Consider the following 22,394-nt stretch of genomic DNA (forward strand, 5'->3'; position numbering starts at 1 on the left):
AGGCGGTGTAAACATCAACTCATAAAGGCTACCAACCTCAAGAAGAGATGTTTTAAGGAATAAAAGCTGTACTTACATTTTCTCCAGATCAGAGCTTTGCAGCAAATACCAGGAAACAATATTTTCTGCCAATCAGGGCCAGTGTATATTTTAATGCAAGGAGCTGGTGCCCCCTAGTGGCAGAAACATGAAAACTTTCCACAATTGACAAGCACGCCAAAAGTGAAGTTTTGTGAACTTTATTTTTCATAAACAATTTGTACAGTAACATTGCACCATGAATTCCTGATTATCCACTGAATCCCGCTGCAGCAGTGTAACGTGTGGACGGTCAGAGAGGCGACGTCTGGTCATTTCAGAACTAACTCTCGGAATGCGCATTCTGAAGACATTCACAATTTTAAGGGACACAAGTTAAAACTAAAAAGCAGCACTTAACCAGACTTCTGCCTCTAGAGAAGTAAAAGGCTTCACTGGCCTTGCTGGGAACACATTCTGGGGCAAAAGTAATAAAATGAGTGACTGTTGGGGGAAAAAAAAGTTCACCAATCACACATGTAATAGTGTGACGTATCAGAAAGTGAGAATTTACTGGTACTTCACTCATACCAATTTGATAGCTTTTATTCCCCACATAACTCATGTTAAATCGGGGCAATGTGTGAATTCCATCCATATGGCACTATTAACGCATGTGTCCATATTCTTCAGTAGACAAGCTGTAGTAGAGGTAGGTGATATGGAACGTTCCATCTGTTTAATTACAACTATGCAGTTTTAAAGCTGCAGTGCATAGATATCAGGAAACCACAGATCAGGAATGTAGAATAGGATTCAGCTTTGCTATGATTTGTAGTATACATCGCTGGGATAGCTTCAGAGAGTCAAAAATCAACCCAAAGCCAGTGCACTGTTCTGCTGGATTGTATACCTATGACCTAATGAGGATTCCCCCTCCCAAATCACATTCATGGAACTCTTCAGAACTAACTAGAACTCAAAAACTTTTTCCATCTTCAAAGTGAAAATCCCTGAATAAAGATCAAACAGAAAAATTAAGCGGGGACTCTCGCCTCCGATCTCCATCTCACCGCCCAGACCCTTCGCAGCTCAAGTCAACGCTACCATGGCAAGGGTTACTGTTTGGAATGAACTTTTCTCCATATAGCCTAAAAAAAAAAAAGGAGGGAACTCTATAACTCTGCAGTACACTTATCAAAGGCAAAAGTGTGCGCTACACATTTCCTAAGCACAGAGGAAGGAATTAGTTGGGTATATATGTGCTTTATGCCCAGACAGGAAGAGGAAGGACAAAAAAAAAACAACCTTGCCATGAAATAGAGACTACAAAAAAAGTCATGAACGGTAATAATGCCATGGTCATTCGAAACCCTTCTAAGAGCCACCAATGGAGGGTGCTGACTACAACCCAGCTGTTCCGTTCTTGTGCGGTCATCGGTTTTGACGGTCTGTATTGAGAATGCAGCAGGCTGGGGGCACTTTAATAAAAACAATGGCCCATTTAGATTTTCGGAAACAGTCCATACATTGGCATATAAACTGGACAGGAGATTCTTAAGTGTTCATGGCTGTCATGTGGGTGTATTGTCCAATGAAGATGCACATTCAAATGTCATGTACTACAGGGATTGGGATGTTCTCCGTAGCAGGTATTGGGGCTGTGGCTTTAATATAAAAGACTGTCACCAAACTTGGCGCCAGATACTCGCCTCACTGCAATGACAGCTACTTGACAGTTCTGTCTCACTTATAACTGCCTAGAAGGCCTACGTATATTTTGGAGACCTTCCCCACAACTGTCTTCGATGTGCTTCTGCCACAGCTGGCATGTCCAATACCCTCGTATTAAACACAGAAAATACCCACCTTTAACAAAAAGCAAAGCAAAAATACCTTTCAGTAACGTTTCATGGGCGGCGGTGGGTGCTGAAGGATTCATTAATGCAAATCATTAAGTTGCAACGGCTCCAGTGTCTGACAATACAGGGAAGGGGGTTGCTGGCACCACACACCATAGAGCAATCATGTGCCAGGTAAGGTCCCTTTAAGTTATACCATGTTGAGGCCTTTACCCAAAGTTTGTTGAAATGGTGTGTTGAGTCTTTTCGTTTTCTTATATAGATATATATACTATATTTATAAATATAAATCACTGTCACGCTGCCCTTTATCGTACATGCACTTATTTACACCATGGCTTCCAATGCCAGCCCCTCCACAGCCAGGGAGGGAAGGAAGCCCAGGCAGAAAGTGGGAATTTATGTCACAGAATATGGCATTACCTCCCAACTAGAACACAGTAGAAGGGAAAATAAGGAGTTTGGCCACCTTCATCCTACCAACTTGCCACAAAATACTGTTGAGAGAAGGGGGGCATCCGTAAAAGTCCTGTGCCAAGTCTCTGTGCTGTTACAGTGCATTCCCGTAAGGCAGGCTCCAGTGTCCCTAGTGGCCGGGTTGAGGAGCACACAGGGCAGTATGTCACCAGTTTGCCTTCACAGCTTTAATATCACTAACTAAATTCTGAGCCAAGCAGATTCCAAAAATCTGGAGGGGAAAGAAGAAAAAAAAAGTGTGTTATTTTTATACAGCAGGTTTTATCATTTCTCGTAAAATCTCTGCAAACCATAAATAGTATATGTGATGTGACATGTCTTGCCTTACAACATCCACACAAGTTGTCTAGTAATCGTGCATTTATGTTTAAAGACTCTGTTGCCATCTCTTTACACCCCTCTGAGGGCAGCATAGGAGTGCCTGTCACACGGATTACAGAGATATGTCTGCTCTCTGGATCTATGCAGTAGTTTTGAAGAAGCTTGCCTTTTACCAGTAGCAGCACATGCATAGAGGACTACCTAAAGTAGTCCTGGATATTCATACTCACCCTACTCTCCAACCCATTGATTGACAGCTGTCCACCTATTAGTACATAGAGCGAGAGCAGCCAATCATTGTGCGTAGGGTGGGGTGAGTGTGGCCAGTCTGCAGCTCAGGAATATGCAGGACTAGCTCTGCATTAAAGTTTCTCCTAAACTACTGCACATATCTACACAGCAGACATATTATTGCAATCAGTGTGACAGGCACTACCATATCATGCTCTCATTGAGGACTGCAAAAACGTGGTGACTGAGTCTCTAATGTCATTTCAAATGATTTTTTAGAATAAGCCATTGTGTATGGCTAATATATGACATATCCTTTGGTTTTCTTCGCTGCAGACATCTAAATTCTCTAAGCTTCTATCATCTCTCCCATAAGTGAAGCAGCACAAAGGACATTATGCAGCAGTACTAAGCAGTGGAGATGTGAATTCGGCAGCTGCGATACAGTAGAACACTATTAGCTGCAGCAACATTTATGTGTCTCTCCCTACCTCTCCATAGCCTGGACAGCATGTAATCTGATCTGTCAGTGAACTGTTAGTCTAGTCTACGAACAGGGATTTTAGTAAATTTTCAAAGTGAATGAACTGTTTAGAATGGGAGAGGGAAAAAAGGGGTCCGATAGAGAAGAAAAAAAAAATGCAGTATTTCTCTCTGATTAGACATACGGGGCAATTCAAAAAGAATGGTGTAAAGTAAAGCCGATTTATTTGTACAAGAACCGACATGCAACAGTCAGAATGACATGAAGAGACAGAAGAACTCTTCCAAGTTTTTAATGCACCTTGCAGATGTTCACCGTGGGCACCATTCTTTTTGAATCACCAAGCGAAAGCATTTCCACTGCGGTGGAATCGATAAAAGATATGTCGGGATACATTAGGGCAACAGCGCCCACGCTGAACATCTGTAAGGTGCATTAAAAACTTGGAGTTCCATCTTTCTTTTCATGTCATTCTGGCTGTTATATTTCAGTCCATGCATAAATAAATGTTACTTTTACACCTTTTTTTTTTTTTTTGAAGAATCCTATATTACAGATATATATTTGTAAAAAAAAATCATTGATTTATGCAAAACTTTATTGAAACCTCTAGGAACATTTAACCATTTCTGTAATTTGCATATACTGTATTTCTTGGGAAGATGTCCCATCCTAAAATGTTCTGCTGCACCAAGAACCGAAATAGTAAGGCCTGGCTTGAGATGTAGATATTACAAGTTTCATTAGTGGCACGTTGATAATTTATAAATCTACTTTTAAACAGCATATCCCACAAAAAGTGAGAAAAAATAGTTTTGGGGAAAAACTAACTTTACAGTTGCAACAAAAAGTCAACTTATTGGAATCATCTAGATTTCTGCATGGATTAATAAAACGTGATCTGATTGGGTTTGTTATCCAAGTCACAATGAAAGCACTTGTCCAGGGTTCGAAAAACATGGCTGATTCTTGCAAACAGTGCCACTCCTATCCATAGGGTTGTATGTGGTATTGCAACTCGGCTCCATTGTACAACTTTATGCTTGAAGGAAAAAACACTGCAGAAAATCAAAAGCTCATCCCAACTGGGAAGCACTGTGGAAGGAGCATTATGGTTTGTGGCAGTTTTGCTGCCTCGGGGGTCCAGACACCTTGTGATCATTGAGGGAACAATGATTTCTAAGTTGCATTGAAACATTTTACAGGAGAATGTAAGAGCAGCCGTCTATGATCTCAAGCTGAAGAGACGTTGGGTGATGCAACAAGACAATGACCCAAAGCATACATGTAAATCTACTAAACAATGGTTGAAAAATATGAAGTTTGTTTTAAAATGGCCAAGGAGGAGTCCTGACCCGAAACCTATCAAGATGCTGTATAATGACCTGAAAAGGGCTGCGCAGGCAAGGCATCCCAGAAATACTGATGACGTTAATACACATTTGCAGGGAGGAATGGTCCAAAGCCAAAGTTCCTCCTCAACCTTTCAGCATGCCAAATACCTTCTGGTTCCCAACACTCCTAGCCTTCACCTTACTGATATAACATGCACAATGTTACTGAGTATAAATGAACGGACAGTGAAATAGTTATGTCATGGCTAGACTCTATAAAAGTACTTTAATTCAGTTGTAACAGACAGAATACTTTTCGTCCAGCAGAGGGCAGCAATACTCTTCATGAGAATAGAGCTTCCTATAACATGCAACAGGGCTCAAACTAACCTGCTAAAAGCGGTTCCATAAAAAGTTGGTAGGTACAGAAGTCAATAAAATCATTTTCAATAAAGACTAATTCCACCTGGATTTGCCCTTTAATGAAAACCTCCAGTTCAATGGGAACTAAAATATTATGAGACCGCTGTAACAGCAATTGGCAAATATTGTCTTACTGAAGCAAAGGTGATCTCAAAGCGGAGCGGGGCAGCTGCTAGAATATTAAATTCCAATCACTCTCCTGAAATGCCATTAATAAAATGCAGGTTGACTTTCATTTTTTCAGCAGTCAAGTGAATGGGGCCGGCTGCTGCTCCCTGCACACAGGTGGGAGTGGAGAGTGCCGCTGTGCAGGAAGAGCTGCGAAAGGGACAAAGCAGCAAATTAGTGCTGGAGCCCCTTAAAGGGGTTTTCCAGGGAAATATGCTTATCCCCAAAATAGGTCAACCATAGTTGATGGCTATTGGGCACCTGCTTCAGCGCTGCAATATCCAGGGATCGGAGGAGTGGAAGCTACTGCACCAACCCCGATGTAGTGGCCAGCACTAGAGATGAGCGAGCACGCTCGGATAAAGCAGTTACTCGAGCGAGCATCGCTCTTCTCGAGTAACTGCTTACTGGGCGTCCTCCGTCGCCCTCTCGGGCCATAAAGCGATGCTTTATCCCAGCATACTCGCTCATCTCTAGCCAGCACAGCTTCCATTAATTTTAATGAAATTACAGCCTGCAGTTACAAGCACTGGCCACTAAACCATGGTCAGAGGAGCTGGTTTTGCTCCGACCCTTGTGTATTGCAGCACTGACAGTGGACCCTGTCAATCAACTATTAACAGCCTATCCTGAGGTTAGGTCATCCATAGTATTTTCCTGGAAAATTCCTTTAACTTGTGCTTTATGTTTGCTTGCAGTATTTTGGGGTTTTCTTGTAGTTTACATCAGAATTGTTGATAGGTGTGTTATAGCAGCAGCATAGAACCCTATGGGCATACGTACCTGCAATAAAGCAACTGCAACAAACACTCCGGCAACTACTATTAAGTTGTCTTGTAGCCATTTCTCAAATTGACCCACACATCCCTTAGTATAGATATAACTCTGTTGCTCCAGCTCCTGTTGTAAAGAAAGCAAAAACACATAAAAGACCTCTTAGAAGCTGCGATATACTGAAAAATCATCATTTAAACAGTAGCCTTACAGAAATCCCGCCTGTAGCGCGTACGGTAACCTACAAGACAATGTCACTCTACAAAGACGCCGGAGCGTGCAGCACAGACTACACTACCCAAGTGTAGTCCAATAGTAACAGATTGGAAGAGAGCTTCTTTGGGCGCACTTAGAAAACATAGCTTAATCCCGGACTGCGCACTGTAACTGATCAAGCATTACTCGGCGCAGACTTGGGGCTAATTTTGCATGACTGCTTTTTATCTTCATGCAGTATCCTAGCTTATAACCAGCACATTGACCCTATAAACTTCATTCCGCATGGACCTATGCATAGTTGGATGGTGCAAACAAAAAAATGCTATATGCATTATTGGATGCCAATTGACAACTATGAATTCCAACAGAAGTCAATGGCTATATATTACACACACACGTTTGTAGAGCTGAAAGAAGAAACGTGAAAAGAAATAAGCTATTTTGATGTATATCAGATCTGCTTAACAGTTTTTTTCCCCCCCTCTATTTTTTTTGGGATTTCTTGACATTTGTGCATGTATTAAAAATAACCTAATAAAAGGCGTCCTGCACACAGGTGGGTCGGACCCCGATCCGTTGCCTGGCCGTTGACCCCAGCTCACCTGTCCAGCGGCCTCTGCACACGCTGTGGATGTGCCGGGGGCAGCACTCTGTCGTGCATGCGCAGTAGCCACCGATGCGGGGGGGTGGAGGTTGGTGTGACGCATATCCTGCGATACTTCTGCAGTGCTCACTGCGGAAGTGCTGCGGGGCAGAAAGCTTCCATTGACTTCAATGGAAGACATGCCATGCATAACCCGCACAAGATTTTTTCTCCGTGAGTGGAAAAATCGCAATTGATATCTGCTCGTGGAGATGAAATGGTGTTTTGCCATTGCATACTATGGATGGTATTTGCTGCGGAGTCTGGAGGCGGACGCCCCCCTGCGGACTCCGCAGTCCAAGTACACCCGTGTGCAGGACGCCCGATACATGCTCACAGAACTTTCATACAAATGAAAATATGATCTTCTAGACTTCATACACCCATTTTTATTTTAAGTTCATGTAAATTAGCCCTCACTCCAAACTACCGAAGCACATAGTTACATCACTGACATCAATGAAAAAACACATCAAACCCTAGTTTAAAGAATTGCTGTATAAATCTGCAAAACCATTCGTTTTCCCTCAAAGCTAAATAATGTAGAAGGAACAACCCCCATAATTAGTTGGGCTGCGTGTACCCAATGTCTGGTGGTATCTGATAAGACGTGGCCTGGAAGCCTATATTCATCCTTCGTCTTCACACTGATAGACAAAGTCTTGATGTTGCTGCACTACCAGCTGTAAGAGATTCCTTTTAGGTTGGCATAGATGAAACATTGTAGCCCAGCGTCGCTCTTAGGACAAGTGGTACATTAGAGTAGTGGGCAGTGAATGGCAGCCAGTTGACATACCCATGCAAGGATTTACGTACAACTACACGGTCCTGAACGTTTGCTCTCGTATATCACTTGGACAGAACAACCACAAGTGGAAATGGTTACAAATGTCTTATGTTATAGCAGCAACTTAAAGGGCTCTACAAAGAGATCTAAGCCTCACCAGCTTTAGCCGGACGTCATAGCCACACTGCGTGTTTGGAACATCCTCCTGCGGGAAGGAAAGACAACTTGCTTTAGAAACCCTTCTAATAAAGCATATATAAGGGGTCCGGCACCTGTTGGAGGATCACTAAAGAATGGGGCATTTAAGAAGGAGGAACTACACAGCTCTGCCACACATGAGCGCCCCAGAATATAGTATATCACCTTCTACAGTACTGCTGTTGGGCTCTTAAAGGGGTATTCTGGTTATGCAGAGTTGTGGTCAAAGAATCAAGTGTTATTAAAGCTTGCTGGTTTGGACTTTGTATCTGCAGTTCTGTAAACCATTACCTTCTCCTGGCACTTCAGAAGGGTTTATTCCCAGGCTGCTCTGATATGACCTGTAGGCATTATAGCGGTACAGGTCGGTCTTACCTAGTAGGAATAACCAGAGATGGCATTTTTTCCTCTTCAGCTCTCAGGAACGAATTGCTGACCAACAGTAGGGTAGTGCTTAGTGAGGGTGTATACAGAAACATACAGAGCGGGAAATTGTGCAAAATGTAGTTTCAAGATGGATGCGGTGGCCATCTTGAAAAATAGTGATACCGTTAACCATTGGAAAACGGGGACAGGATAAGGCGTTAATGGCTGGTGATTTATACTCCTAACCAGTTGTGCATAAACATGGCGCAAACACCTTCACAACCAGAATACCCCTTTAATTCATTTTTGCCGTTGCCCTTTGCAATCCAGTGCCGACCTGACACTAGATTACAAAGGGCTATGGTAAAAATGAGGACCGACATGGTTCTAACAGTATGCAAGACGGAACTCTGTCCTGCATACTGTTGGAAACAGGTGTCTGCCCTCGTCCGACATCAGAACTATGCAGGGAAATCTTAATGTTGGACGAGGTCTAACACTGGATTGGAAAGGGTTAATTGAAAATAAAATTGCTAATAAAATCATGACGACAGTTCATTTTTATATGTTTCTGTTGAGTAATTCCAAGGAATCCACAACGCCTGTTCCCACCCCAAATAAACAAGAGCTGGGGAGTGTGGATTAGAAAGGGTTAAAACATACAAGTTACATCGTATAACCGCACAAACACAATTCTATTACAAGAGTAAGGCCTCATGTCCACGGGGAAAATCAGGCCCGCTCCGGATTCTCCATGGAGAATCCGTAGCGGGTCCCTCCTGCCCCGCGGACATGAGCGCTGAAAATAATAAACTTACCTCCCGCCCGCTCCAGATCTCCTTTTCGCCGCGGTGTCATCTTCTCTCCGTCGCGGCCGGATCTTCTTTCTTCGGCTCGGCGGATGCGCAGGATGACGTCGGTGACGTGCCCCGCGCATGCGTCGGCCCGAAGAAAAAAGATCCGGCCGCGCCGTAGAGAAGATGGCGCCGCGGCGAAGAGAAGATCCGGGGCGGGTGAGTAAATCCTGATTTTTGTCTCCCGCGGATCCGGACGGCTTCCATAGGCTTCAATAGAAGCACGCGGGAGACCCGCACGAAAATGGAGCACGGTCCAGATTTTTTCATGCTCCATTTTTAAAAAAATCCCTTTTATTGACCATCCGCGGGTATTTATCTACCCGCGGGTGGTCAATGCATCCCTATGTGATGCGGATCCGCGTGCAGGAGAAGAGTTAAAATCCGCTGCGAATTTTAATTCTTCTTTTGCCCGTGGACATGAGGCCTAATAGTAGTGCAGGAACAAGTTGTCTTTAGGTTGTGTTTGTATGTACAGGGAATACAGCAGCAGGTTACGCAGGAGCGCTCCTCCATCACCTTGCTCTGCCCCCTGTGCAAACCTAATGACATTAACCCCTTCGCTTCCCAACGGCTCTTTTATAGGCAACGATGGTCGCTCAAAATTAGCTCAAGCGAAAGTGAGTGATCGTTAAGTCTGAACGGGAGCGATCGACTGAATGACTAACGGGAATTGTGTATAAAAATCACCGGCGGTTCGTTCACTTCTTGTTTTTATTGAAACACTCCCTGCTTGGTGTTGTACGCAGAATGCGAACCACTGACCAAGAAGGGAGCGATTCTCAATGATGATCTGCTTGTCTAAACAGGCTGCACAAGTGCAATGGAGTTAGTGGAGACATCACTCGCTCGTCCAAAGAAGAATCGGCCCATGTAAAAGAGGCATTAAGGAAGTTTTACGTAGCATCAATATTTTTTTTTGATTGTCTATTGTCTAAACTTCTGGTGCATCCTACAGTCAGATGTGTCATAGTCCAAAAAAAAATAAAGCAAATATTTCTGGAGGCTCTCAGAAGTGAAGAAATATCAGAAAGTAGATATCATGGGAGCTGACATGTCAGGACTTCCAGCACTCCCATCAAAAAAAACACTGTCAGCCTCTCCCTAGTCTGGCGTGGCTGATAACAGAGGGAGGAGGAGAAGAAAAGCACAATGTAAAGAAGAGATCTGGATACCAGCTGCCTGCACATCTAAAGCCCCTTTCTATCCTTACACCTTCAGTGTCCCTTTCAGGGAGACATTGCAGAGATGTTCTGTGAAAGATAAGCCTGATTTAGGATGGCGGTATGGGGGAGATGGAGCGTTTAGTAACGGAGATCAAGAAATGGATAAAACCTCATCCCATTACAAAGGGGAACCATGCGTTAAAAACTGGTCTTTGCAGATATAGAGGCCTGCGGACAACACACAAAACAAAAAGCAGCCTTATGTAAGACACTTACCGCAGGGTCCTTCACACAACAAGAGAAAGGCACCCCACACCGTTCTCGGCTCGGATTCGAATCTGTGCAATTGAAGTAAATGTTGAGGTTCCAGTCATTGGGTCCATGAGCACCACAGCAGGACCACTAGAAACGAGAACAATCATGAAGTAGTCAGAAGCTTGAGGCTCCGTGTAAAAGTCGTATTGCTAAAGAGAAAAGTTTGGAATTTGCTGACAAAGCATTGTGCAGAGAAGGCATGTCGTGGAAGAAGCATGCGAGCGGAGGCCGGTGAGCGGATGTTTGCAGGGCGCTGCATCAGCTGCATGCACATTTTGATGCAGAGGTCAATGCAGGTTTTGGCTGCAGAAAAATTTACAACAGGTAGGACCTAGAATCTCTTGCCAACTCGTAGGCTGCTTGTGATGGGGGGGGGGGGGGGGGTTAAATTTCACTGTAATGTACTTTGTTGCAAACTTTGCACGACAATTCTACTACAAATACATCAGGTGTGAACCTGGACTCACTCAGTCTCGCTAAAATGGCCATTTACAGAACCATAGCCTACCATCCACCGTACGTGTACTCTGATAGAAGCTGCAGGAAGAGAAAGGGTAATATGAATCCAGTAATACACGGCAACTAGACTTACATATTCCTGAGCAAAGTCAATGAGGTTCTGCAGGTCTATGTCATCTCGATAAGCCTTAACGTTGTTGTTAATGAAGAAGTTGAGTTGATCTTTGATCCAGTCTTTAAATACGAAGGCCAAGATCCCTGCTGTCAGCTCAAGGAAAAAGATCAGCCCAAGGAAGACTGAGAACTGCAATAAAGAGAAACAACCTATACATCAGAGGAGACTTCGGAGACCCGGTGAAAAGACTGCAGTCCTATAACAAAAGACAGCCAGATACTTTGAACCCTAAAAGCGAAGCTTACAAGGTCAAAGTAACTGACCTGCCGAGTCCAGGGATGCAAGTCTTATACTTACCTTCCCTTCAGTTCCCCTGGTGTCAGTTGTCAAACCAGTCACTGAATGCATCAAGCGGTTTACATAGGCATGCGCCAAGTAGTCCTTATTATATGTCCGTGGCTATGTAGTCCGACGGAAGTGTTCAATGACAGGTTTGAAAGTGAACACAGGGGGACCGGTGGGGCACGAAAGTATAAAACTTACATTCCTGGACTTGGTATGTCAGCTACTTTGAGCCCTATAAAAGTTTAGCTTATAGGGCTCAAAGTAGCTGAGAGATTCCCTTTAAGGTGATAAGGGGGTCGATAAGGCTGCCCTCTTGAATGGTGTATACACCTACTGAAAAACATATTCTAGACCACTTAAATTAAGTTTAGCATGGGTTATTCTTACCAATTTAGTTAGGGTGGTTTCACATCTGTAGTGGAGAATCCATTTTCCTGCTGCGCTCCGGAAGCAGGACAGGGGAATCCCCTGGCCAAATAGGTCCGTCTCATGACAGACTTGAACAGCTCCGGGCCCCATTGACTATAATGGGTCTGTTCGGTTTCTGCTCAGCTTCCCAGCAGAAATAAAAAGTGCTACATGCAGCACTTCTTACAGTATTTTGTTCTGGATATGCAACGGAACCTCCGACCAGCGCAGATGTGAAACCACCCTTATAGTTACTTGCACATTCCTCAAGATATCAAGGGTGTTCTTTATAGACCCAAGAACAAATTAAGATACAACTGAAGACCCTAATTTGCTCAGTGATTCAGGGGGAGAGGAGAGGCTGACCCATAGATGCAATAATAGTAAGCATGACATCTATTTAATAACTAGGAAGGGAGGAAATACAAAATGAATAGGCAATGGGTGTGGTCGACTTATAGCAAGGGAACCATAACAAAGATATCATCGTAAACAAGCACCTAAAACCACCGGTATGAGAAAATGTTACGCATTAACCTGGTAAGCTGCTGGTATTTATCATCACATACAGAGTTAAAATGGATTAAAAACCTCGTGGTCACTAAATATAGGCATGGGAACGAGTAAGAGGTGGGATCACTCCTATAGAATGCTTCATGGGACACCGCCACCACCTATGCATTAGTAGCTTAATACTAATTTGGCACGGCATGTTAGATTGGCTTTTACCTCATTGGGTTTTGGCTTCCTCTGGATCAGCGTTTGCCAAACTTTAGTCCTCCCAGACCCCAACAGGTCATGTTTTCAGGATATCCTATAGAATGAACACCTGTGGCAATGTCATCACCTGCGCAATTCCAAGAGAAAATCCTGAAAACCTGACCTGTTGGAGGTCCGTGAGGACTGGCGATGGGAAACACTGTAGGCCAGTGGTGGCAAACCTATGGCACGCGTGCCAAAGGCGGCACGCAGAGCCCTCCCTGCTGGCACGCAGAGCCGTCGGCTTGGTGAATACCGGCAGGAAGTATTCTCTTTTTTTGAAAACCCATTGAAATAAAAGTGGGAGGGGAAAAAAAATGGTTAGTTTATTTCAGTTTTATATTCGTTTCTCTCCTCCAAAAAGTAAGCAGAGAGACGGAAACCCTGACCTGAGCCCTAACGCAGATGTGAATTCACCCTTAGGGGGCATTCAGATGACCGTATATAGGCTGGGTTTTCACGCCCAGCCAATATACGGCATCTCTCTCTGCAGGTGGAGGAGGCTGGAAGAGCCGAAAGCAATGCTCTGAGCTCCCGCCCCCTCCTCTGCCTTCTCTCCAACCCCCTGCACTATTTTCAATGAGGAGAGGTGGGATGGGGGCGGAAGCTCAGAGCACTGCTCCCGGCTCTTCCAGCCTCCTCCCCCTGCAGAGAGAGACGCCGTATATCGGCTGGGCGTGAAAACCCGACCGATATACGGTCGTGTGAATGCGCCCTTATTTCCACATTTTTGTTAAAATGTCACCATTAGATTTTTGTTTCAACTAATAAAATCTTGAAAGTGTTAGATGCAAGCTACTCATCCTCTTACTCTTGGAAGGAAATACAGCTGCATGAAAAATTATGTGAACCCTTTACAATTACCGTGATACCAAATAGTGTGATTTGGTGACAATTAGGGTGCCTGCACACTTGCAATCGCGATATCGCTGCGTGCTTTTTTTAATGCGAATGTCAATCGGACTTTCTAATGTTAAAAACGCATTGGACCAAAATCGCAAGTTTGTGCTCTGCGATTTGTGTGTGATGTGTTTTTAACATTAGAAAATCCTATTGACATTTGCGTTAAAAAAAAAAAACACTGCAATATTGAGATCACAAGTGTAAAGGCACTTTTATAGAGCACATTGAGTAAATAAACATCCAGAGTGCTAGAAGAAAGTGAACCCACCAATTTAAACTGCTGCAGATCCCCCCCTTTAGCAGCAGTCACTTCCATCAAATGTTTCCCATCAATGCAAATAAGATTTGCAGAACATTGAGGAGGAATTTTCTACCTTTTGCCACAAATGTGTTTCAGTTCATCAATATTTCTGTGATGCCTTGCATGCACAACCCTCTTCAGCTCATGCTATATCTTCATGGAATTTTAGAAATTGTAATACAAAAACATGTCCTAACACATTAAGGACGCAGCCCAATTAATGAACTAATGTGTTTTCACTAGAGTGTCCCTTTAATTTTCCCCTTTCAAAAGCCATAACTATCATTTTGCATCGACCTAGTTATATGAAGGCTTGACTTTTGCGAGTCACGCTGTATGTTTTCTTGGTACCATTATGGGGAACATGTAATGGAGGGGGAAAAAAACTAATTTTTTTTTTAGCTGTTCACCATGCAGTATAAAATGATACAACTATAACTTTAGGACAGCACTGAAATTAATATTTTGTTTAGGCTTCTCTTCTTCTGCACAGTAAACATCATTTTGGAAACTAATGACTTTTTAGAATCCTTTTCAGAGACCCATACGTTTTTCACTTTTCCATTGATGGTGAGGTTTCAGAGTGCATTTTTTGTAGGACAAGCTGTAGTTTTTAGCGTTAAAATTTTTGCATATATTTGGCTTTTTGATCAGTTTTGTTTTTTTTGAGAGGAGAAATGAATAGTACTTGTTTTGCCTTTACAATGCTCATATGGGTGAAATTTTATATACTTTACATTTGACAGACATGGCAAGCCGGGAGGCCTTTGCATTATTGGGCAGCAGTGGCTTCCTTCGTGGTGTCCTTTCATGAACACCATTCTTGTTTAGCATTTTTCTAATAGTGGACTCCTAAACAGAACTTTTTGCAGTTTAGTCTTCTGTAAATCTTTTGTTATAACCCTTGGGTGCTTTATCACTTTCAGGATTTACCTGTTTTTGTAGTTGGGAGTGATCCTAACAAGACGCCCACTCCTAGAGAGGTGCAAGTGTTCTGAATTTTCCTTGTGTGTAGATAATTTGTCTATCTGTGGATTGATGTATTGTACATCTAGGTGTTCAGCAATGCTTTCATTAATTAACCAGCTCTATACGTTTCTACATCATATCTGAGGTTTTCTAAAGGCTGTTTGCAACGAGGCATGGTTCACACTAATGAATCTTTTTTAGGAATACATGTCAGTAACCTGGCTTTGTGTGCCTTTTTTTAATGGGCAAAACACCTGTGAAACCCACACTTCCAATCTTATTACCTTTTGCTGATTAGCTCTTGGAGAAGTCCCTTAAGTTTCCTCACTGCACTGTGGGCTTTTACTCAATGTGCTTAAACTATTAGTTAGATTAGGTTTGTGTAGAATTGTGAATTAGATATCAATAAGGCTGCTATTACATGAGAACCAATGGTGTCCGCTAGCGGTCAGGTTTTCCCGACAATTGCCGGACTGCACCTGCAAGTGCTGCCCAGCAATTAACGCTATTACCTAAGCTTTAAAGCTGCGCTTGCAGGTGCTGCCCAGCAGTTATTAGGCCTCATGTCCACGGGGAAAATCAGATCCGCTGCAGATTCTACATGTAGAATCTGCAGCAGGTCCCTCCTGCCCCGCGGACATGAGCGCCGAAAATAGAAATTTAAAAGCATTTACCTATCCGTAGCGGGCGGCGAAGGTCAGCTGTTCCTCACGGCCGGATCTTCATTTTCGGCCGGCGGATGAATTCCTGACGCCGGCGGCACGTCGACGTGCCGCGCGCATGCGCCGGGCACATCCGCCGAGCCGAAGCAAGGGAGATGCGGCCGTGAGGAAGAGCAGAGCTTCGCGGCCCGCTGCGGGTGAGTAAATGCTTTTAATTCCTATTTTAGGTCTCCCGCGGATCCGGACGGCTTCCATAGGCTTCAATAGAAGCCCGCGGGAGCCGTCCCCGCGGGAGACCCGCATGAAAATGGAGCATGGTCCAGATTTTTTCATGCTCCATTTTTTTTTAAATGCCTTTTATTGACGATCCGCGGGTATTTATGTACCCGCGGGTGGTCAATGCATCCCTATGGGGTGCGGATCCGCGCGCGGGAGATCCGCTGCGGATTTTAAATCACATTTTGCCCGTGGACATGAGCCCTTAGGAAAATGAAAGCACCAGCGACTGCTGCTAGCACCCATGTAACAGCGGCAGAAATGGAGGTAATGTCAAAGAAATCATTATGACTTGCAGCTGTACAGTGTAATATATTATACAGATTTTTTTAGCAAGTTATATAAGGGTTTGTATGGACCCTAAAAAGGTCAGTGCCCTGTATGAACAAAGTCTAAATTCACATCGCCTGGAGAGGAAAAAAAAAAAACACTTCTGAAAACATTTTTAAATGTAAAAGTCACAGCAATAATAAATTTAAATGACATACAAATTTCAGAAGAGAGGTGTTTTCCCGTAGTGCTCCAATGCAGCCAGCAAACCCCAGCACAAACATAACCGCCCCGGTGACCATGAACAGCCAGACCGGGTCAAAGCCGCCGAGATCTGTGATGGATGAGATGTTGGAAAGGACACCCTGTGAAGAGAACAAACATATGAGAAAGATCAAGTATGCTACGTGTGATGAACGTTAGAGGAGCACATGATAAGCCCTGATCAAGTTCTAAAAAGTTATATCAGAAGTCACATGGGCTTGGCTGTCGCAGTCAGTCCCATAGATATTGAATGGGGTGGCAGGGCACATGTGTGACTACAGCTCCATTCAAACCTTCATTGTGGCTGAGCAGCGAGAAGGAAAAGGGAGGGCTCAGGGGATCCCTGTTCTGGTGATTGCGGAGTCCTAACAGCAGGGCCCCCGGCAATCAGGCATTTATCCTGTGGATAGATGATAAACGCGCTTTGCGGGAGAACTGCTTTAAATTGTATCTTGAACGCCATTTTACATTACAATCCAAGTAAAAACTGAGCTTTGTAAAAAAAAAAGCACTGCAATACTTGTATGAAAGCTGTCTGGGGCTGTAATACAGGCTGTAACCTGTGATCAGTAAGTCTTGATTGTTGCTACTGGAATCAGTCAATGCGTTGAGACAGATTCCTAACAAATTCGCTAAGCTTCAAAAATTTTAGTGGGACATTTATTTTTCTCTTAAAAAAAAAAAAATTGCCAAAAGAAAATCACCCCCTGTTCTAGACAAACAAAAATGGCCGCACCAATTCTCTGGCAACTTGAGGCGTAATATGTGTATCAGTATGCATAGGTAGTCTAAGACACTACACGCTGCTCTGATTGGCCAGTACTGCTTGCAAGAGCCGCACAGGACAATCAAAGCAGCCTGTAATGATTTAGATGGATACTAAGGTAGAATGTGCATGCGGCAGTCAAAGACCTGGTGCGGCCATCGGTCTTTGTCCAGGACTGGAAGGTCACTTTAATGGACACCCAAACCAAGCAACAGATCACAGCAGAGATTGACCAACATTTCTCTTACATTCTAGACATTGTTTAGAATGTCTAAATTTTTCCAGTTTTTATTGATATTTAGAGTTTACTGTCTCCAATATACTGTGAAATGACAGCATAGAACTAATAAGTTAAGATGAATAAAAATGATGGATTAGCTTTTTTTACCAAATGAAATCTAGATTTTTGACTTTTCAAAGTTGCCCCCTCTGCCAGATATAACAAGTTTACACACTTGAGGCATTCTTCCTACAACTACATTCAGATATTGTTCAGAAACGTCTTCCCAACTTTGTTGCAGAAGTTCCCACAAATGTGCTGCACTTGTAGGTTGCTTTGCTTTCACCCTTCTGTCCAGTTCATCCCAAACAAGGTCAATGGGGTTTAAGTCTGAAGATTGTACAGGCCATCCCATTCTTTGGAGCCTACAGCCGCCGCCTTGTCTTCTTAAGTAGTTCTAGGAGTATGTGTTGAATCATTGTCTTGCTGTAATATGAACCCTTGACCAACCAGGCGAACACCAGAGGGTATTGCCTGGCATAGCAAAATGCAGTGGTGCCCTGCTTGCCAGTCACCCTGTGCAAGCTGCGAATTCTGGTTCCAGCAAGGGAGCTCCAAGATCATCACGCGTCCTCCTCCATGATTGACAGTTGGTGTCACACATTTAGTAACCATCCTTTCACCCACATGACGGCGTACAAAAACCCTGCGTGATGTAGTAAAGATGTGACATTTTGATTCATCAGTCTATAAGACCCTTTTCCTCTTTTCAGTAGTCTACTGGAAGTGCTGCTTGAACCAGGCAAGTCTTTTTATTCTGCAATCTTAGTAGTGGCTTTCTCACTGATACTCTACCTGTCAAACCCTCAAGTATTTCAAGTCTTATCTGCACAGTTTAAATTGAAACTTATTTTTGCTGCATTGAGCTGTGCTTGAAGATGTTGTACTGTGAGGCGCTGATCACAAACTGTTGAATCGAAAAAAACTTGTCACTTGATTTTCTATGGCCTTTGGTCTGCCAGATCTCTTCCTGTCAGTTTCCTCCAGTTTCCAAGTGACTTTTGACAGTATAGGAAACTGCACTGACGGCCACTTTGGCTTTCATGGCAATTTCTCTGGAGGCCACGTCTACACTTCTATCACGCCGGCCAATGCTTTCCATAGCATTGCTATAGAAAGCGCCGGCCCCTGTCCACAAGCAGAGAATCATTGCGATTCTCCGATCACGGCGGGCAATTCGCAGCATTCGCTGCGGCCAGCCTATCAGATAGGGCTGACCGGCAGAGGTTCGGCAGCGGCCAGCCTATCAGATAGGGCTGACCGGCAGAGGTTCGGCAGCGGCTCCTGCTCCCGGGCTGGACTTCGCAACGCCCGTGGACAGCCGGCCTAAGGGTTAAAATGATCTGTCGTCTTTGGTTAATTGTCTTTTTCTTGCCATTTATGATAGCAACATGCTCTGTTCTGAAGATCAAAAACTGTCCAAATCCTGCCCTAGAGGGTGTTGTAATGCAGTCTGTTCCAACACTGGTTATATAGAATCAGAGGGTTTTAAAGTAAACTACAAAGGTGGAGACACCTGTAAGAATAGTTTGCATCCAATTTCAAACCATAATTTACTTTCTGTGCTGCAGCTGTCCTTTTTTTCCTGAAAAAAAGACCTTTGCTTCAAAATCACAAATTCACACTAGCTTTGCATTTCAGGTTAAAATTTCAAAGTATTTTTAGGTTTTAAACTTACTTTTGAACCATTTTATGTTATTTACTGGACTTGAACTGTGTTAACCCCTTACCGACCGCCGATACGCTATTTAACGGCTTGTATTGGTGGTCTATATATGAAGAGAGATCGTGTGGCGACCGCTCTTCATACATCCTGGGTGATGGCTGTTTCTTACACCCAACAGCAACAGCTGCGATGAGCCGCACGGCTAATCAGAGCTGTTAACCTTTTAAGTGCCCCTAACACTGTTTGAGAGTCCCGTACAGTCCACGGTGATGAGATAGCAGGGAGCCATGTGAGTGTCATGGCAGCCGGTATGTAAGTAAAAATAAGAATAAAGTTTTATTCATTATTTAAAAAAAAAAAAAAAGAAAAAAAGTAAGTTTTTAAAAAACCACCCCGATTGCCATATTTGTAATAGAATATAAATAAAACAAGATATACATTTGGCATCACTTCATCCATAAAAATACACTATTAAAGTAATGCATTATTTACCCTGCACGATGAACGTCAGCAAAAAAAAAAAAAAATTAAGATCGCCAGAAGTGCGCTTTTTTTTGTCACCCAGTATCTCCAAGGAAAAAAAAATGCAATAAAAAGCAATCAAAAAGTCACATTTTTTTTACCCATTTTTCTCCATTTAAAATTTTGCAAAAGTTTTTCAGTACATTATATGGTACTTTAAATAGTCCCATTGTAAAATACAACTCGTCCCGCAAAAAACAAGCCCTCAAACAGCGGCGTCAATGGATAAATAAAGGAGTTACGATTTTTTAAAAGGGTGGAGGAAAAAACAAAAATGGAAAAAAAAAGCTCAATCACTAAGGGGTTAATGTCAAAAATACCTGAAAAAAAATTGAGGGGTCCTAAAACTTTTAACCAGTAGTGTATATAGACATAACACAGGATCCGCAATAACCAGTAAATGATCATAGATCAGAACATGCCTAGAACAGTCTTCCATAGAAGTCAAGGGGTCCTCATATCCACTGTGTGACTGGCCCATGAAGCTGCTGTAAAGCACATCCCTAAAAGCTGCAGTAAAGGAAAGATAATCGCTCCCATATTTGATAGATAGTGAAACATTCTATTTTTCTAACCTTTTTTTTTCTGATTTGTAGAATTCTTTAAATTCCATATATGGAGGTGATCACGACACTCAAACTCACTAATACTATAGGACGTTTCTCAGCGAATAGATTCCCATTTGTTTTAGTCACCATAACCACACACCCTGCAGTACTGGTTATACTGATGATACAGGATGGAAGGGTGTACCTCCAATATGGCCGCCCACAAGGAAATTGTTCCATTTAAACCACTCACAGCACTGTTAATGGCTGAACAGATACTTCACCTCTAGCTAGAAGAATAGACAGACTTGTACCGATCACTCGTTAATCAACGTTGTATCGCTTCCACCGCTCCTGCGCTGCACTTTGTTCCAATGAAACTTAAAATCAAAGGGACCAGATGGCAGGAAGTCCCCTGGAGAATCCACATGCATCTACTTTGCCAGCATTCGTCATTTTCCATTCGCAGGGAACACTGTACATGTTCTGATCTGACAGCATCCCAGAATTGTAATCCAGCTTAATTGTATGGGAAAACTGTTTTTCTAACCCCAACCCCTATAAGCAACACATAATGAGTCTGTAATAAAGTTATTTCCTCCGGCCGGGTCTCACATCTTTAACGCATCTTGCACAGTTTAGGGCGCATTCTGCCAAAGTGTAGCAATAAATCCCACAGAACGCCATGTATACCGCACGCCGCTAATGTGATGAGCCGGGTGGAGGATCAATTAACGGCCTGCCACTTGCAGCCTACATTCTATAAAGCAACACGAGGATGGGCTTAATTGCAGATTAATAAAAAAATAGGTTTCATTAGCTGCAAACGCATGTAGGAGGGCAATTAGAATAGACCTTTGTTAAAGGGTGATAGAAGTCTAAAACGAACCTACCGCAGAACATAACCTGTATTCTGACACAGCCAGCCATTAAGACCGCCCCGATATCACATCCGTAGTTTAATAAGGACTTTCTTCTGAGCATTCTCCATCCTCAGAGAAATACTCCCAAACTTATAGGGTAAATAGTGCTGCTCTTAGCAAGTGCTTTATTCATGCTTTGTACCACATGGCTCTCCAAGTCATAGAGGCTCTTATGGCCAGGCTGTAGGTCAGTCTCCCTATGCATTACAGCGACATGCTCAATGGGAGTCTCAGGGGAACACATAGAAAGACCAACGCGTCTGTAGGATTTGGATTGTCAGAGTCCCACGGTACAATTAATGGAAAGGAGGGGATAAATCACTGATCAAGCGCTTGGTAAGAAAAGTAACATAACTAGTTATACCGGGTGGAGTCAAAAAGCCTGATCCAGCGCTAGATCTCAGTACTGCTGTCCTAGACTGTAATAACAATAGTGTACTTGAATAGGAGGGTATGGCTGTGCTACACAATGGTATGGTGCACAGGGCCCTGGAACATGGATTTCAATTTTGTATTGTGGCCCCTGTAAGAGGGAGTAAAACCCAACCGCAAAGTTGAAGAGTAACATGCAAGAAGCAGAAATCTGCTTTCCACGTTTCTCCAAGCCCCATGGGACCGCTGCTATGACTGAAGGAAGACCACTCTCGAAGTAGCCTCCTTCTGCTACAATGCATGTATGTAGTAGTCGTTGCAGTTGTGATCATTCCAGGGTCCCTCAGTGCAGATCGGTACCCGAATCTCCTGCAGACGACGGTGGATGACTAACTGGAAGATCTCCTCTATCATAGTAGAGGGAGCCACTTTGAGTTCACTTTCTTTGCTTCAGGGATAGCATCGGTCCCACGGGACATAAGAAATGCGGAAAAAAAATTTCTTCTTCACACATGTGACTCTTTAACTTTGTAATTGGGTTTTATTCTATCTACAGGGGCCACAACATACAATTGAAATAATAATCATCTTTATGTGTATAGCGCCATTATTCCGTAGCGTATTTGATGTACAGGGAAGCTCAAGCAGTACAAAGGTTACAAGTGGTATTCAAAAGGGGGGACGGGGGTGATACATAGGTTACAGGGCAGGTGATATGGCATGTGGGAGTGCAGGAGGTACGGGGCGGGAAATGTTCATGAGAGGCATCTTATGGTGCGGGGGACTAGATCAGGGGAGTTGGTATGCTTCTTTGAAGAGACGAGTCTTCAGGACGCTTCTGAAACGCTGTGCATATGGGATGTCTTGTGGTAGAGCATTCTATAGGGTCAGTGCTGCTCTGGTGAAGTCCTGGAGGCGAGCGTGTGAGGTCCGTTTAGTCTGGATG

The 22,394-nt window shown here is 43.4% G+C and overlaps 1 protein-coding gene across 2 annotated transcripts in view; it reads right to left on the reverse strand.

Moving 5' to 3' along the window:
- Positions 1–223: 223 nt before the first annotated feature.
- TSPAN17 (tetraspanin 17) overlaps positions 224–22,394 on the reverse strand; it is a 50,877-nt gene continuing 28,706 nt past the window's right edge. For both annotated transcript variants that reach the window (XM_066591343.1, XM_066591342.1), the window contains 6 exons: positions 16,326–16,472; positions 11,233–11,403; positions 10,602–10,727; positions 7,899–7,946; positions 6,102–6,218; positions 224–2,568 (listed from right to left, as the gene is read on the reverse strand). In XM_066591343.1, the coding sequence (XP_066447440.1) occupies positions 2,503–2,568; positions 6,102–6,218; positions 7,899–7,946; positions 10,602–10,727; positions 11,233–11,403; positions 16,326–16,472 (675 nt within the window). In that variant the 3' untranslated portion in view covers positions 224–2,502. The remainder of the gene's footprint in view (positions 2,569–6,101; positions 6,219–7,898; positions 7,947–10,601; positions 10,728–11,232; positions 11,404–16,325; positions 16,473–22,394) is intronic.

This window comes from Eleutherodactylus coqui, chromosome 2 (assembly GCF_035609145.1).
Source record: "Eleutherodactylus coqui strain aEleCoq1 chromosome 2, aEleCoq1.hap1, whole genome shotgun sequence".
NCBI lineage: Eukaryota > Metazoa > Chordata > Amphibia > Anura > Eleutherodactylidae > Eleutherodactylus > Eleutherodactylus coqui.